Below are 16,223 nucleotides of genomic sequence, written 5' to 3'. Positions count from 1 at the left end.
TCTCTGCCTGTTATTTGGAGAGCCGCCTCGTCGGAGAGTCAAGAGGTCTCCCATCTCCAATGTAGGTGAACCCTCTTGAGCTTTGTTAATGAGGCGCGGCATAGATACGCAGGGAGAGGAACCCGGGACGCATGCCACGTCTCCCGCACCCCGGCTTGTTCCGCTCGCAGGGAGCCGTGCTGCCTTTCTGAAGTGTGAGATGTTTCTTTTTAATCTTATATAATTCAAGGACAAAGATTCTGCTGAATAATAGATGCTCAGAGAGCTCTCTCTCTCTCTCTCGCTGGTTCTCCCTCTCCTTCCCCACCGAGGAAAACAATAGGAATCGGAGAGATGAAAAATAACCGTGCTCCAAGCTCATCAGAGGGCTCCTTGGTAAATCGAACCGGGAGGATCGCAAGAAACAAATTGCAGTGTTCAAAGGAGGCATGGAGAGGGGTGGTGAGGATCAGCAGAAAAATGGTGTGTGTGTGTGTGCCAGGGATGATATGATGCCCGGCCTTGGAACATAGAAATCTCTGTATTTCTGTGTTGAGTAATTTCAGCTATTTCAATAACCTTGGGTTCGGAAGCCCGGCGTGTCTAGCTAATCCAGAAGGCCAAATCAGACACAGATGAGGTCGAAAGCAAAAGCTGAGGCTTATTCTCGATGACCAAAGAGGATGTCAGCAGAGAAAGCACTCCAAAGTCCTGACATAATAATAATAATAATAATAATAATAATAATAATAATAATAATAATAATAACAACTTTATTTATACCCCGCCACCATCTCCCCGCGGGGACTCGGGGCGGCTTACATGGAGCAGAGGCCCAAACAACATAGGACAAAATATAGGCAACATAATACAAATCACACTATAAAAAGATAAATGAATGAATTTATTGCACTTTATTTAAACAATCTGTAATTTATAATGTGCACCTTGCTTATCCACTATTGCAACCTCATTGTTTTTAATTCGATGTTTTAATACCGTGTTGTGGTTTTTTTTTTTTTGGTTGGGTTTTTTTCGGTTGCTGTGTATATATTATTATTGGTTTTGTTCTCTGATGTTTCATATTTTATTTTGTATTGATTTGTATCCGATTTTGCTGTAAGCCGCCCCGAGTCCCCTTCGGGGGAGATGGAGGCGGGATATAAATAAACTTATTATTATTATTATTATTATTATTATTATTATTATTATTATTATTATAAAACAGTAATATGATATATCAATTAAAACAAAAATACAGGATAAAAATTGCATTTAAAACACATACAGTAGAGTCTCACTTATCCAACACTCGCTTATCCAACGCTCTGGATTAGCCAACGCATTTTTGTTGTCAATGTTTTCAATACATTGTGATATTTTGGTGCTAAATTCGTAAATACAGTAATTACTACATAGCATTACTGAGTATTGAACTACTTTTTCTGACAAATTTGTTGTATAACATGATGCTTTGGTGCTTAATTTGTAAAATCATAACCTAATTTGATTTTTAATAGGCTTTTCCTTAATCTCTTCTTATTATCCAACATATTCACTTATCCAACATTCTGCCAGCCCGTTTACGTTGGATAAGGGAGGCTCTACTGTAAATGGTAAAATCGTAATAAATACAGGATAGCTTATTAAAAACCCTCTGGGGCTGATTAATTAATGACTGTATTTCCAAAGGCCTGCCGAAACATATTTCAATTGTGAACACAGAACATTTTTATTTCATGTTACAGCCATCCAAGAAGCCTGTACCAGCTCCTGATCGATTGAAAAACAGTCTAGCTAAGATTCGTGCTCTGAATGGTTCAGAACTCATTGCTGATTGGATGTTCATATGGCGGGAAGTTCAATAAACTGTCATTAGAGAATTTGAAGTATTAATCCATTTAATGGTCCGCCTCTGAGTGGGGCGTGATCTGAAAGGAATGTGGTGTGATATCAAGTAATGAGCCCTTGATGCGTGTCGTGCCTCCACAAGATTTCATAGAATCATAGAATCGTAGAGTTGGAAGAAACCTCACGGACCATCCAGTTCAACCCCCTGCCAAGAAGCAGAAAATCTCATTCAAAGCACTCCCGACAGATGGCCATCCAGCCTCTGCTTAAAAGCCTCCAAAGAAGGAGCCTCCACCACAGCCCCGGGGAGAGAGTTCCACTGCTGAACAGCCCTTCTCACAGTGAGGAAGTTCTTCCTGATGTTCAAGTGGAATCTCCTTTCCTGTAGTTTGAAGCCATTGTTCCATTGTGTCCTAGTCTGCAGGGCAGCAGAAAACAAGCCTCCTCCCTATGACTTCATGTATTTGTACATGGCTATCATGTCTCCTCTCAGCCTTCTCTTCTGCAGGCTAAACATGCCTAGTTCTTTAAGCCACTCCTGAAAGGGTTTGTTCTGCAGACCCTTGATCATTTTAGTTGCCATCCATCTCGCCCTTGGTCGGCCTCTCTTCCTTTTTCCTTCCATTTTCCCCAGCATCGTGATCTTTTCCAAGCTTTCCTGTCTTCTCATGATGTGGCCAAAATACTTCAACTTTGCCTCTAATATCCTTCCCTCCAGTGAGTAGCCACTAGGCATTATTTCCTGGAGGATGGACTGGTTGGATCTTCTTGCTAAGATCCAAGGCTCTCTCAGGATTTTCCTTCAAAAACATCTCTCTTCCTTCGCTCAGCCTTCCTTATGGTCCAGCTCTCGCATCCATAGGTGACTATGGGGAATCCCATTGCTTTGACTATGCGGACCTTCGTTACCTGTGTGATGTCTCTGCTCTTCACTATTTTGTCAAGGTTGGCCATTGCTCTCCTCCCAAGAAGGAAACGTCTTCTGATTTCCTGGCTGCAGTGATCTTCACGTCTAGAAATATAGAGTCTGTCACTGCCTCCACGTTTTCTCCTTCTATTTGCCAGTTATCAATAGGTGTCGTTGCCATGATCTTGGTTTTCTTAATGTTTAACTGCAGCCCGGCTTTTGCACTTTCTTCTTTCACCCTGGTGATAAGGCTCCTCAGCTCTTCCTCGCTTTCAGCCATCAGAGTGGTATCATCTGCATACCTCAGTGTCAGAACCCTGCTACTAGAGCCTGGATGTGGCTCTGAGTTTCAGGGTCACTGACATTGATAAGACACCTGCGTCCCAGGACTCGGAGGAGAAACGGCTGATGGACTTGGCGGGGAATTTGCGCGGGGTTTTACTGAGCGGGAAGAGACTGTTCAAATGAGGGGGAGGGTATATAAAGGAGGGTTGGCCGGAGCCTCCCATTCTTGGCTTTTCTGATGTTCATGTTTCCTACAGTAAAAGTTCCTGGTGATACCACAAAGAGTCTCGTGTGTTCATTCAGGAGCGGCTGTGGTGAGCTGACACTAAGCCAAGAATTTGGACACCATCCCGCTGTAGCGGTGAGGTGTAACATGCAAGTGGAGGATGAAGAGCTCTTGGGCGCCGGAGGAGGAAGGTCGGAAAGGGCCACTCCCGAGACGGACGCTGAGTTCCACCAGCTGGCGGCCCTGGCGTCATCCACCGCTTATGCCCAGCCAAATGGGGTAACCCAGAGGCGCGGAGTGGTGCGGGGAGATAGCACCGGAGGAGAGGAAGGTTCACCTTCCCCAGGCCCGCAAAAGATGGTGTTTCTGGAGGAGAGGATGTCGGCGATGGAGACCACCCTGGCAGTGATGTCGAGGGCGATGGAGCGCCTGGCGGTTTTGGCGGAGCCGGAGCGAGGAAGGGAACTCCGGGCTAGCTCAATGTGGGACGTGAGCATGGGAAGCAGCCAGGGCTTTGCAGACCTCCCAGCACCGAAGGGAAGGGAAATGCGAAAGGAGCCCGGTGCCCGGCCCAAGATCCAAACGAGCCTGACGCGGGTGGAGGAGAGTGACGACGAAGGGGAAAAGCCTCCGAGAATCCCGGCTACGCTCCCAACTGAGACCCTGGTGCCCCTGGCGAATGCCGGGCGTGGCACAGGACAAAGGGAAGCAGCAGCGGGGCCCACTGGCCCGCAAGGGGGCTTGCGACGGGCGGAGGATTGGGGATTGCCACCACAGGGACCCCTACCGAGACGAGAGGAACTAAGGATCGAGTTTGGGGGAGAGTCCTCTGAACTGGATTTTTTCCTGACCACGGTGAGGGGCTATATGGAGGACAATGCCCACACTTTTAGAACGGAATCCAGCCGGGTACGGGCCATTGGTGCAGTGTTGAAGAGGGGAGCGGCCAGCTGGTACGTTCAACTACACGCGCGGCGCGACCCATGTCTGGGGTCACTCCGACGCTTTATGGGGGCCCTGGAGACCCGTTTCCGAGATCCACTGGAGCAGATCCGGGCGAGGGAGGAGTTGAAGACCGTCTCCCAGGGGCAGAGGTCGGTATCTGAGTATGCGGAGGAGTTCCAATGCCTCGCTGAAAAGGTGCCGGAATGGTCTGCAGTGACAAAGATAGGACTCTTCAAAGAGGGTCTCAGGCGGGAGATCCTCTCCTGGGCGGTGCATCGTGATGAGCCTGACACACTGCGCGGATGGATTCAGCTGGCGGGGCGCATCGAGACATCGCTGGCCCAGGCGAGGAGGCACCGAGGAGGGCTACAGCAGCGGCCGCAGATGAAAGAGGGGAGCCGGAAGGAGGGATCAACCCCAGCCGGGAGGAGAACGGAGCCGACAGGGAACGTGAGCACCAGCAGGAGGGGCTGCTTCGTGTGCGGCCGTTTGGGCCACAGGGCTGCCGAGTGCTGGCAGAGAAAAGGGGAAGGCGGAGGCCCGCCCAAACCAAGAGCCGTGGCAGGGAAACGCGCCGAGGAAGAACCACCGATGAGGCACCACTCGGGGGGGTTGGTAAGTCAGGACAAAGCCATGATAGTGGTCCCCATTCAGCTGGAAAGTGGCAGCAAACAAGCAACCTGCAAAGCATTTGTGGATTGTGGATGTTCCAGGAACATCATCTCCCCTGAATTAGCCGAGGGATTGGGATGCGAAAGAACGAACCTAGAATCCCCAATAGCTTTTTCGCAGTTGGACGGATCCACAGCATCGGGATCATTAGCTAAGTACAGTGCCGAAGATGTAAAGTGTAAGATAGGGAGTTGGGAAGGAAAGGTGTCATTTGTGATATCACAAATAGCCAGCTATAATGTTATACTAGGCATGCCATGGCTGGGGCAGGCCAACCCGCAAATCAACTGGGAGGATAAGAGCATGATCTTCAGGATGAAGTTGGAAGGAGGGAGCCAGGAAGTGGAAAGGGAGCCGGGGAAAAGGGGGGAGGAAGACTCTATCAGGATAGCAGAACTGGCAGATAAATTACCCCCAGAGTATCGGGATTTTGTGGACGTATTTGATGAGAAGGAAGCAGACAGTTTCCCACCGAAGCGGAGAGTTGAAGTGAAGATAGAGCTAGTCCCAGGAGCAGAGCTTCCTAAGGCAAAAATATACCCAATGTCGGCTAGGGAAAAGGAGGAACTGAGAAAATACATTGATAAAAACCTAGCGAGGGGTTTCATAGAGCCTTCAAATTCCCCTCTAGGGGCGCCTGTGTTGTTCAGGCGCAAAAAGGACCAAACGCTGAGGCTCTGCATTGACTACAGGGGCCTGAATGCAATCAGTTCTGGAAATAAATACCCCCTACCTTTAGTGAAGGACTTGATCGCCCAGTTATCGGAGGGACAGATATTCACTAAATTGGACTTAATTGAAGCGTACCATAAATTGCAGATTAAACCAGAGGACAGGTGGAAGACGGCCTTCTCCTGTGCATTCGGATTATTCAATTATCGTGTGCTCCCTTTCGGTTTGTGCGGCGGAGGCGCCGCGTTCATGCAATTAATCAACGAAGTGTTGCATCCATTGTTGTACAAGGGAGTCTTTGTTTTTTTAGATGACATATTGTTAGTATCTCGGACTAAGGAGCAACACATAGAACTAGTCAGGGAAGTCCTGCAAAAGTTGAGAGAAGCAAAACTGTATGCGAAGCTTGCCAAGTGCGAGTTCAATAAAGACCAGATAGACTTTCTGGGGTATAGGATTTCCTCCCAGGGAGTGGCGATGGACCCTGCGAAGGTAGAAGACGTGAGGGGGTGGGAAGCCCCCAAAACACGGAAGCAGCTGCAATCCTTCCTAGGGTTCGCAAACTTCTATAGAACATTTATCAAGGACTTTGCGCGCCTCACTTTGCCATTAACGGATTTGTTAAAGACTAAAGGTAGGGGAGAAACAGCCAAAGTGAAGGCCCCAGGGGCCAAACTGACCTGGACAATAGAATGCCAGGAAGCTTTCGAAGCCCTTAAAAAGCGTTTTACTGAGGAGCCTGTCCTACAGCACCCTGATATGTCTAAAGCCTTTGTATTACATTGCGATGCGTCAGACCGGGCATATGGGGCAGTTCTGCTACAGAAAGACGAGGGGGGGAACCTGAAGCCATGTGGCTATCTGTCAAAAAAGTTTAGCGATACAGAAAAAAACTGGCCGATTTGGGAGAGAGAAGCCTTAGCGATTCTAAAAGCACTAGAGTGCTGGAGACACTTCCTGGAAGGAAGTGGAACACCGTTTGAGGTGTGGACTGACCATAGAAATTTACAGTATCTAAGATCCCCTCGTAAACTATCAGCGAAGCAAATTAGATGGGCCCAATATTTCAGCCGTTTTGATTTCAGACTCAGATTCTTCCAGGGGAAACATAATATACTCGCTGACGCTCTCTCTCGGATGCCTCAGCACGGGGGAGGAATTCAGGAATCTGAAGGGAGTATTTTTCTTGATAAGCAATGGGGCCTGGCAGTACTAACTCGAGCACAAGCGGCCAAAGAAAACAAACGTACTGCCATTTCCACGGGGGGAGGAGAAATATGGGAGGAAGAGTTGAAGCGAGCGTATGGAATGGACAAATGGTTACAAACAAACAAAGAAAAGGGAGAATTGTGTGGGGATTTGGTGTTTGTAAATAAGAAATTGTATATTCCTGAATGTTTAAGACGAGAAATGTTAAGGAAGTACCATGATAACAAGGGTGCGGGTCATCTAGGCCCCACCAGGACTATTAAACTGTTGGCCAAACAATGCTGGTGGCCCGGAATGAGGAAAGACGCCAGGGGATACGTCACGCAGTGTGAATTATGTGCAGAGGGAAAAACACCACCGGGGAAGCCCCAGGGGCTATTGCAGAAGGTGGTGGAGCCCATGAGGCCATGGGAATGCGTAGCCATGGATTTTGTAGGCGAACTACCCCCCAGCAGAGGCCACAGATACATTTGGACAATATTGGACCTATTCTCAAAACAGGCACACTTTGTGGCTCTGCCAAAACTTCCTTCAGCTGAAAAACTTGCTGATTTGTATGTGAAGCATGTATATCGCCTACATGGGTGTCCCGACAAGATAATTAGTGACCGGGGAGTCCAATTTACTGCAAAATTTTGGGGAAAATTCTTACAGCTGTTAGGAGCAGAAAGGAACCTGAGCTCGGCCTTTCATCCCGCGACCAACGGGGGGGTCGAACGTACCCAACAGACACTGTGCCAATTCTTAAGGATGTACACCAATTATAGACAGGATGATTGGGCGGACCTTCTTCCGTTTGCTGAGATGGCTTTTAACGGGGCCGTACATTCGGCCACAGGTCGTGCCCCATTCGAAATAGTATACGGACAGGAGGTGGCACCTTTCCCCAGGCTACCCGAGTGGAAGGAAGGGGAGGGCCAGACCGACGAGGAATGGCCGGCCAAAATCAAGCAAGGGTGGCAAACCGTGGTAGAGGCATTGCGGGAAACACAAAAGAAGTACAAGCTCTTTGCGGATCGTAGGCGCCGAGAGGGGGACAAATTGGGCGAAGGAGATCTGGTTTGGCTGAGCACAAAAAACCTGAAATTGGGGTTCCCATCCAAGAAATTGGCTCCACGCTATATAGGGCCATTCAGGGTAGCAAAAAGAATAAACGAAGTGACCTATGAGCTGAGGCTACCAAAGGACCTAGGAAAGGTACACCCGGTATTCCATTGCAGCCTGTTAAAAAAGTATAAAGGAACTCTGGACAGCGGAGAACAATAGTTGTGTTTAATCTTTTCCTTCCAGGACGAAGGGGAGGAGGACGCCATGTCAGAACCCTGCTACTAGAGCCTGGATGTGGCTCTGAGTTTCAGGGTCACTGACATTGATAAGACACCTGCGTCCCAGGACTCGGAGGAGAAACGGCTGATGGACTTGGCGGGGAATTTGCGCGGGGTTTTACTGAGCGGGAAGAGACTGTTCAAATGAGGGGGAGGGTATATAAAGGAGGGTTGGCCGGAGCCTCCCATTCTTGGCTTTTCTGATGTTCATGTTTCCTACAGTAAAAGTTCCTGGTGATACCACAAAGAGTCTCGTGTGTTCATTCAGGAGCGGCTGTGGTGAGCTGACACCTCAGGTTGTTCATGTTTCTTCCAGCAATTTTAACTCCGGCCTTGGATTCCTCAAGCCCCGCACGTCGCATGATGTGTTCTGCGTACAAGTTGAACAGGGAGGGTGAGAGGATGCAGCCCTGATGTCCACACTCCTTTCCCAATCTTGAACCAGTCTGTTGTTCCATGATCTGTTCTGACTGTGGCTACTTGGTCTTTCTACAGATTTCTCAGGAGACAGACAAGGGGACTTGGTCTCCCCAGACCACCAAGAACATGCCACAGTTTATTATGATCCACACAGTCGAAGGCTTTAGAATAGTCAATAAAGCAGATGTTTTTCTGGAACTCCCAGGCTTCCTCCATTATCCAACGGATATTGGCAATTTGGTCTCTGGTTCCTCTGCCTTTTCTGAACCCAGCTTGGACATCCGGCAGCTCTCGCTCCATGTATTGCTGGAGTCTGCCTTGCAGGATCTTGAGCATTACCTTCCTGGCATGGGAAAGAAGGGCCACGGTACGGAAGTTTGAGCATTCTTTAGCATTTCCCTTTTTTGGTATGGGGATACTTAGGCGATCCCTCGTAGGTCGAGGATGATGGTCCTCCGTTTCCGGTGTCTTGGGTGTGTGTCCGCAGGTGGCTGAAGAGACCTATTCTTGATCTGCATGTTCTCCCTTCCGCAGTGAGGACATCGGTTTCCAGACGGAAGGCAGTCTTGGTCAGGGTTGGCTTGACGCTCCTTCCTCTTGGCACATTTCTCCCTTAAGCCCTCCATTTGTGCCTCTTTGAATTCCGCAGCACTGCTGGTCACAGCTGACCTCCAATTAGAGCGCTCAAGGGCCAGGGCTTCCCAGTTCTCAGTGTCTATGCCACAGTTTTTAAGGTTGGCTTTAAGCCCATCTTTAAATCTCTTTTCCTGCCCACTAACATTACGTTTCCCGTTCTTGAGTTCAGAGTACAGTAACTGCTTTGGGAGATGGTGATCGGGCATTCGGACAACATGGCCAGTCCAGCGGAGTTGATGGCGTAGGAGCATTGCTTCAATGCTGGTGGTCTTTGCTTCTTCCAGCACGCTGACATTTGTCCGCCTGTCTTCCCAAGAGATTTGCAGGATTTTTCTGAGGCAACGCTGATGGAAACACTCCAGGAGTTTGGTGTGACGTCTGTAGACCGTCCACGTTTCGCAGGCTAGAGCAGGGTTGGAAGGACAATGGCTTTATAAACAAGCACCTTGGTCTCTCTATGGATGTCCCGGTCATCAAACACACTCTGCTTCATTCGGAAAAATGCTGCACTCGCAGAGCTCAGGCGGTGTTGTCTTTCAGTGTCAATGTTGACTTTTGTGGAGAGGTGGCTGCCAAGGGAGCAGAAATGGTCAACGTTTTCTAATGTGACACCATTAAGCTGTATTCCTGGCATTGCAGAGGGATTAGCTGGTGCCTGTTGGAAGAGCATGGTATGGGGATATAAATTGATAATAACTCCTACCATTCCAATCCACTGAGCCATGGCAGTTCAAGGGATGCGAGGGGCAAGTGGTTGTCTTTGGACATTCATAACCATAGACACGAATCCCCGACTGTTGTTTCACTTTTTGCAATGGCGGAATGAGCTGCCAACCGCCGGCCCTTGGAAAAGAAGGCTTCCTGCCAAGCGACGGAGGGACGGTGAATCCACAGCAAAGCGATGTCAAGTAGCAACTGGGCATCTGGGGAGACGGGCCTCAAAACGGAGCTGTCAGGACAGATTTGGCTTTTCCAGAGTGAAAGAGAAAGAGGTGTTCAGCCGTTTGTCAAAAGTACAGTGTGCGGCTCAGGGAGAGTCTCTCCCTCGGTGGCTGAACTGCGAAGCCAGGTTGCCTTCTGCTGCTATTTAAAGGCCAGCGGGAGAGAGAAAGAGAGCAGGAAAGAAAGGAAGAAAAAGGAAAGAGAGGAGAGGAAGAAAGATGCGGTAGAAAAGGAGGGAGAGGGAGAGAAAGAAGAGTAAAGAAGCAGGACGAAGAGTCATAGAATAATAGAGTTGGAAGAGACCGCATGGGTAATCTAGTCCAAACCCCTGCCAGGCAGGAAAAGCACAATCAAAGCCCTGCCAACAGATGGCCATAATTTTTTAAATATTTTATCCTGTATTTATTATGGCCTTACCATTTATGTGTTTCAAATGCAATTTTTTTATCCTTGTATTGTTGTTTTAATTGACTGGTTTTAACTGTTATAATACTCTTGTTTCATATTGTATTATTGTTTTATCTTTTTATATTGTGACTAGCTTTGCCCGGCCACGCGTTGCTGTGGCTTATGAGAATCCTTTGTTGGCCAGGTGGAGTAGCAGTGAATAGCCTTGCAGTCTCAAAGCCTGGCCGTTTTCTGGAGTAGCTGGAACTTTTTGTTGTATGAACGTAGAGGCATGGATGAGGGGTTTTGCTGCCAAGTTTAGTGTTTCTCGGATGTGTAGTTTTGTTGTTTTGTCCTAGGCTGAAATTTCATTACCCTTTTATATATATATAGATTGGTATTATGTTGTTGTTTATTTTGTCCTTATGTTATTTGGGCCTTTGCCCCATGTAAGCCGCCCCGAGTTCCCGCAGGGAGATGGTGGCAGGGTATAAATAAAGTTTCTATTATTATTATTATTATTATTATTATTATTATTATTATTTTATTGTATGACACAGCAAACAAGGTAGATATGCTGGATTTTGTATCATAAAATCACAAGTGGAACACTTCCCAAGTGTCTAGGACAGTGTGATGTAGTATTATTATTATTATTATTATTATTATTATTATTATATTGTATGACACAGCAAACAAGATAGATATGCTGGATTTTGTATCACAAAATCACAAGTCGAACACTTCCCAAGTGTTTAGGACTGTGTGATGTATTATTATTATTATTATTATTATTATTATTATTATTATTATTATTATTATTATTTTATTGTATGACACAGCAAAAAAGATAGATATGCTGGATTTCGTCTCACAAAATCACAAGTCGAACACTTCCCAAGTGTCTAGGACTGTGTGATGTATTTTCGGATGATGCGCGCAGATCCCAGTAGGGTGGCCTTTTGCAGTTGGCAGATCGTAATGTTGTCAATGTCTATTGTTTCCAAATGCCGGCTGAGATCTTTTGGCACAGCACCCAGTGTGCCCATCACCACCGGGACCACCTGCACTGGTTTCTGCCAGAGTCTTTGCAGTTCAATCTTGAGTTCCTTAAAACGGCTGAGTTTTTCATGTTGTTTTTCGTCAATGAGACTGTCACCTGGGATGGCGACATCAATGATCCAAACCTTTTTCTTCTCCACAACTGTGATGTCTGGTGTGTTGTGTTCCAGAACTTTGTCAGTCTGGATTCAGAAGTCCCACAGTATCTTTGCGTGCTCATTTTCCAATACTTTTGCAGGTTTGTGATCCCACCAGTATTACTATCATCATCATCATAATCATTATTATTGTTGTTGTTGTTGTTATTATTATTATTATTATTATTATTATTATTATTATTATTATTATTATTATCCAGCCTTTATTTTAAAGCCTCCAAAGAAGGCTGTTGAACACTTTTTCTTACGGTCAGGATGTTCTTCCTAATATGCAGGTGGAGTCTCCTTTCCTGTCATTTGCACCCATTGCTCCCAGATATTAAGAAGGATATTAGAAAGAAGGCTATTAAGAAGAAGGAGAAGAGGGGGAAGAAGAAACAGGAAAGGAAGGAGAAGTAACCCTAGCAAGTCATTCTGATGAAGATCGTAGAAAGATTTCCATTGAAGACTGCTTTGGCCAACCCTATTTCGGTGGATGTATTTATTGAAAGGTATTTTTGTAGTCCCACTTCAAAAAGAGAAGGGTTTATCCCAAACGGTTTTGGGCAAAGAGTTTGTCAGCCTGCGAAACCTAGCAGCCGAACTCTTAAATAATGGAAAGATGACTAAGAGAGAAGCAAAGCTATTAACCTTTCCGGATTGCTCCCTTTCCCTTTCCTCCTCGTCTTCTGGATTTGAAGAGCCATGAGTTTAGTTTTTGGGGAGAGGCTGGACAGAAAGTAGGGCTGATAAAATATTGAACGTGCATTAAGCAAACGTTCACCATAATTGCTCTTGAGTCTATCCCGTCTTGGTGCCATGTTGGATGAGGAAGGACCTAAATGGCTGGAGGAAGAAACACAAAGCGTTTATGGAGGAAAGGACACACTTTCTCCTCCTTCCTCTTCCCTTCTTTTTTCTCCTCCAAAGTACCATCCATAAGGTCCATTGCTAAACACAAGTCAAAGCTTCCAACCCCTTGAGATGCATCACCAGGAGTTCCTCCATACATACCTTGTGTCTGTCTTGGGGGAATGAATATGAGTAGATTTGACTCTAAACTGGACTTTATGGATCCTCACAACCTGGACATTGGCTCAGTTGAATCCAGATTGTCTAGTCCTTCTGAGGTTTAGAGCAGTGGTTCCCAACCTTGGGGCCTCCAGGTGTTTTGGACTTCAACTCCCGCACATTCTCGTCACGTGCTCCGCTTCTGGACCCTGGGCTTGCCAGACCAGAAGCAGCGGAAATAAGAGCCTGAGGGAGCGGCATTGTGTTGGGGGCCAAGATGTTGGTGTTAGTGTTGGGAGACCTTCATATCCCTCACCGCTGCAACAGTTTGCCAGCAAAGTTCAAAAAACTTCTGGTTCCAGGGAAGATCCAACACATTCTCTGCACTGGAAACCACTGCACAAAGGAGAGTTATGACTATCTCAAGACCCTGGCTGGTGATGTTCATGTGGTTAGAGGGGACTTTGATGAGAACTTGAACTACCCTGAACAGAAAGTTGTCACTGTCGGGCAGTTTAAGATTGGCCTGATCCACGGCCAGCAAGTGATCCCATGGGGAGACGTGGCCAGCCTGGCGCTGCTCCAGAGACAGTTTGATGTGGACATCCTGATTTCTGGGCACACACACAAATTTGAGGCCTTTGAGCATGAAAACAAGTTCTATATCAATCCTGGATCAGCAACAGGAGTGTACAGTGCTTTGGAAAACAACATCATACCTTCTTTTGTACCGATGGATATCCAAGCTTCCACCATCATGACCTATGTTTATCAGCTAATTGGCGACAACGTCAAGGTAGAAAGAATTGAGTACAAGAAATCTTAAAGGACGTCCCTCGACCTGCCTATTCCTTGGCCTCTTTTTCCTTTTTACCCCAGTATGCATCTGAAGGTCCACAGAGTTTGCGATATTTGCATTTGAAATGATTTGTCTTCCTTTGTCAAAAATATGTAAGTACTGATTTCTTGAATGCTAACAAAAACCTGCTTTCGCGTGATTCTTTTCTTTGCCTAAGTCCTGCTTGTAAATACGTGTTCAGGGTGCACAGAGAAGCTATGTGTTCACATGGATCATTCCAAATCGTATAAAGACTTCAACTCCCAGAAATCCTAGCCAGCTTACCAACTGTTACGAACTGTTGGAGCTGAAGTTCAAAACATCTGGAGACCAAAGGTTGGGAATCACTGATTTAGAGAAATATCCATATTAGCCAACCCTGGAGTAGGTCATTTAAAGTTCGGACTAAAACCAGGAACGGATGTAGAGGTCTACCCATAGTAGCCAAGCTGAGAGTAGCTCTTTTAAGATGCAGACTAAAACACAGAACGGATGTAGGAGTATCCGACAGGCTCCTACCCTGATGGGTTTTAGAAGGGCCGTGAAAACATAGTTATGTGCCCAAGCTTTTAATGAGTAAATGATAAAGTTGACATGGCCTGATTTAAGGATGAAGCATGAGGATCTCGGACAAATGGAATGGAATTAATTATATATATGTTTTTAAGGTTTTTATAATGTATTTTAACAATGTTATTAATGGATTTATTTGTATTGTTTTGCTTTTATGATTGCATTTTTGGGCATTAAATTTTGCTAATTTCTGTAATCCGCCCTGAGTTGTCTGCCTACGTAACAATAGACCCACTGATTCGCCTTCTCATTATTATTCTTAGCACTTTATTGACTATGTCAGCTGTGTAACTACCTCTCCCTGACTTTGACACATTTTGCACTTTGGCCCAGATCTGTGTATTAATTTCCTGTTTTAACGCTTTATTTTGTATGGTGACCTTTTATGGCTGTTTTTATTGATGCTGATGTTTTATTGTTGTGTAATTTGTTTTATTGTTTTGTTTTTGCTTCTATATTGCTGTGTCTGGGCAAGGCCCCATGTAAGCCGCCCCGAGTTCCTTCGGGGAGATGGGGCGGGGTATAAGAATAAAGTTGTTATTATTATTATTATTATTATTATTATTATTATTATTATTATTATTATTATTATTATTATGAGTCCCCTCGGGTGAGAAGGGCGGGGTATAAATGTTGTAAATAAAATAAATAAATAAATATTCCCATATTTGCCAACTTGGGAGTGGCTTTTAGTGTTTGGACTAAAACCCGGAACGGATTTAGAACTCTACCTATATTCAACAACCTGGGGATATCTCTTTTAAAGTTTGTACTGAAACCCAGATCTGTTGTCGACCATTTGACATGGATGGCACTCTGCAGCTAGCGACTGATGGCGAACACAGCAAGACGAAGCCCAAAATAAACCCAGCCTTTTAATTAGACACTTCTTTCTGACATTTCCAGTCCATCAAAATGGCCAAAAAATGGGAGAGAGGGAGGGAAATAGTCCTTATTTATTTTGGTTGCCTTTATTGCACATAACTACTGAGCTGTCACAAGAAGCGGCTTTGAGGGCCACAAAAGTGACCCTTGTTTCATAATCTGCACGCAAGCCCAGACCAGTTGGAAACCCATTATTTTTGCAAAATTGATACAGAGGGCACTTGGATGGCACCGGAGCTGTCTTCCACTGATGCAATCGCACAAAGAGAAGGGAAGAAAGCCTTGGAGTGCAAACTCACTCAACGGCGGGCTTAAATCCGCAACGGGGAGGTCACTCGTTCCTCCTAATCCTGACAGCTAAAGGAAATCTATAAGATGCAACTTCGCGAACAAACTTTCCAACTGCTTCATCAGCAGTTCTCACTCCTTTGGAAAATCACCTTAAGAACCTGCCTGGCGAGAAATGCTGGCTTTGCATCAAACATGGCTTCCCCAGGGGTCCCCAAATCTCTCCGCACAACGCTCACAGTTTGGGACTTGTTCCATGCAGAATTCGCTCACTGCAGAAAAGAAATGCTATTTCTGCATGCCAGTCCTGTTTTGAATGCAAATCCACCAAATGTGGATTTTGCATTGAACGTCCCCCAATGGCTACATTTGCTGAGTGTGAAGTCTGCACAGAATGTCCCCAATCGTTGTATCTTCTGAGCAAAGACTAGGTTTTAATTCTTCAGATCCACAAATGCAGCCCAAACCTGCATGTTTGTTTTTATGGGGGAGCAGTGCTAGAAGAGCAGTGGTCCTCAACCTTGTTTCTCCAGATGTTTGAGACTTCTGTTCCCATAATGCTTGGTCATTGGTTATTCTGGGAGATGGAAGGCCATTGGGTCTTCTGGGAGATGTTTTTGGACTTCTGCTCCCCAAAGTCTCCAAATGTTTTGGACTTCTATAATGCTTGTCCATTGGATGGCTAGGTCTTCTGGACTGTCAAGTATCCAAATGTTTTTGACTTCTGCTCCCATAATGCTTGGACATTGATGAATCCATCTGGGTCTTCTGGGAGATGAAGTCTCTAGATGTTTGGGATTTCTGTTCCCATAATGCTTAGCCGTTGGTTCTTCTGGGAGATGGAAGGCTGTTGGATCTTCTGGGAGGTGTTTTGGACTTCTGCTCCTATAATGTTTGGGCATTGTATGGCTGGATCTTCTGGGTCATGAAGTCTCCAAATGTTTTGGACTTCTGCTCCCATAATGCTTGGACG

General features: G+C 46.0%; 2 protein-coding genes across 2 annotated transcripts; both read left to right on the top strand.

The window, feature by feature from the left end:
- Positions 1–3,037: 3,037 nt before the first annotated feature.
- On the top strand, positions 3,038–8,318 carry LOC134294230 (uncharacterized). The gene is made up of 2 exons (XM_062964618.1): positions 3,038–4,808; positions 8,037–8,318. Exons 1-2 carry the CDS (start codon positions 3,261–3,263, stop codon positions 8,076–8,078), a joined length of 1,590 nt encoding a protein of 529 aa, XP_062820688.1. The 5' UTR covers positions 3,038–3,260; the 3' UTR covers positions 8,079–8,318.
- Positions 8,319–12,901: 4,583 nt separating this feature from the next.
- On the top strand, positions 12,902–14,590 carry LOC100552950 (vacuolar protein sorting-associated protein 29-like). The gene has a single exon (XM_062964547.1). It carries the CDS (start codon positions 12,944–12,946, stop codon positions 13,490–13,492), a length of 549 nt encoding a protein of 182 aa, XP_062820617.1. The 5' UTR covers positions 12,902–12,943; the 3' UTR covers positions 13,493–14,590.
- Positions 14,591–16,223: the final 1,633 nt, after the last annotated feature.

Source organism: Anolis carolinensis, unplaced genomic scaffold, assembly GCF_035594765.1.
Source record: "Anolis carolinensis isolate JA03-04 unplaced genomic scaffold, rAnoCar3.1.pri scaffold_13, whole genome shotgun sequence".
Lineage (NCBI taxonomy): Eukaryota > Metazoa > Chordata > Lepidosauria > Squamata > Dactyloidae > Anolis > Anolis carolinensis.
Note: the sequence above shows the minus strand (reverse complement) of the source record. Positions and strands in the feature narration are given on the sequence as shown.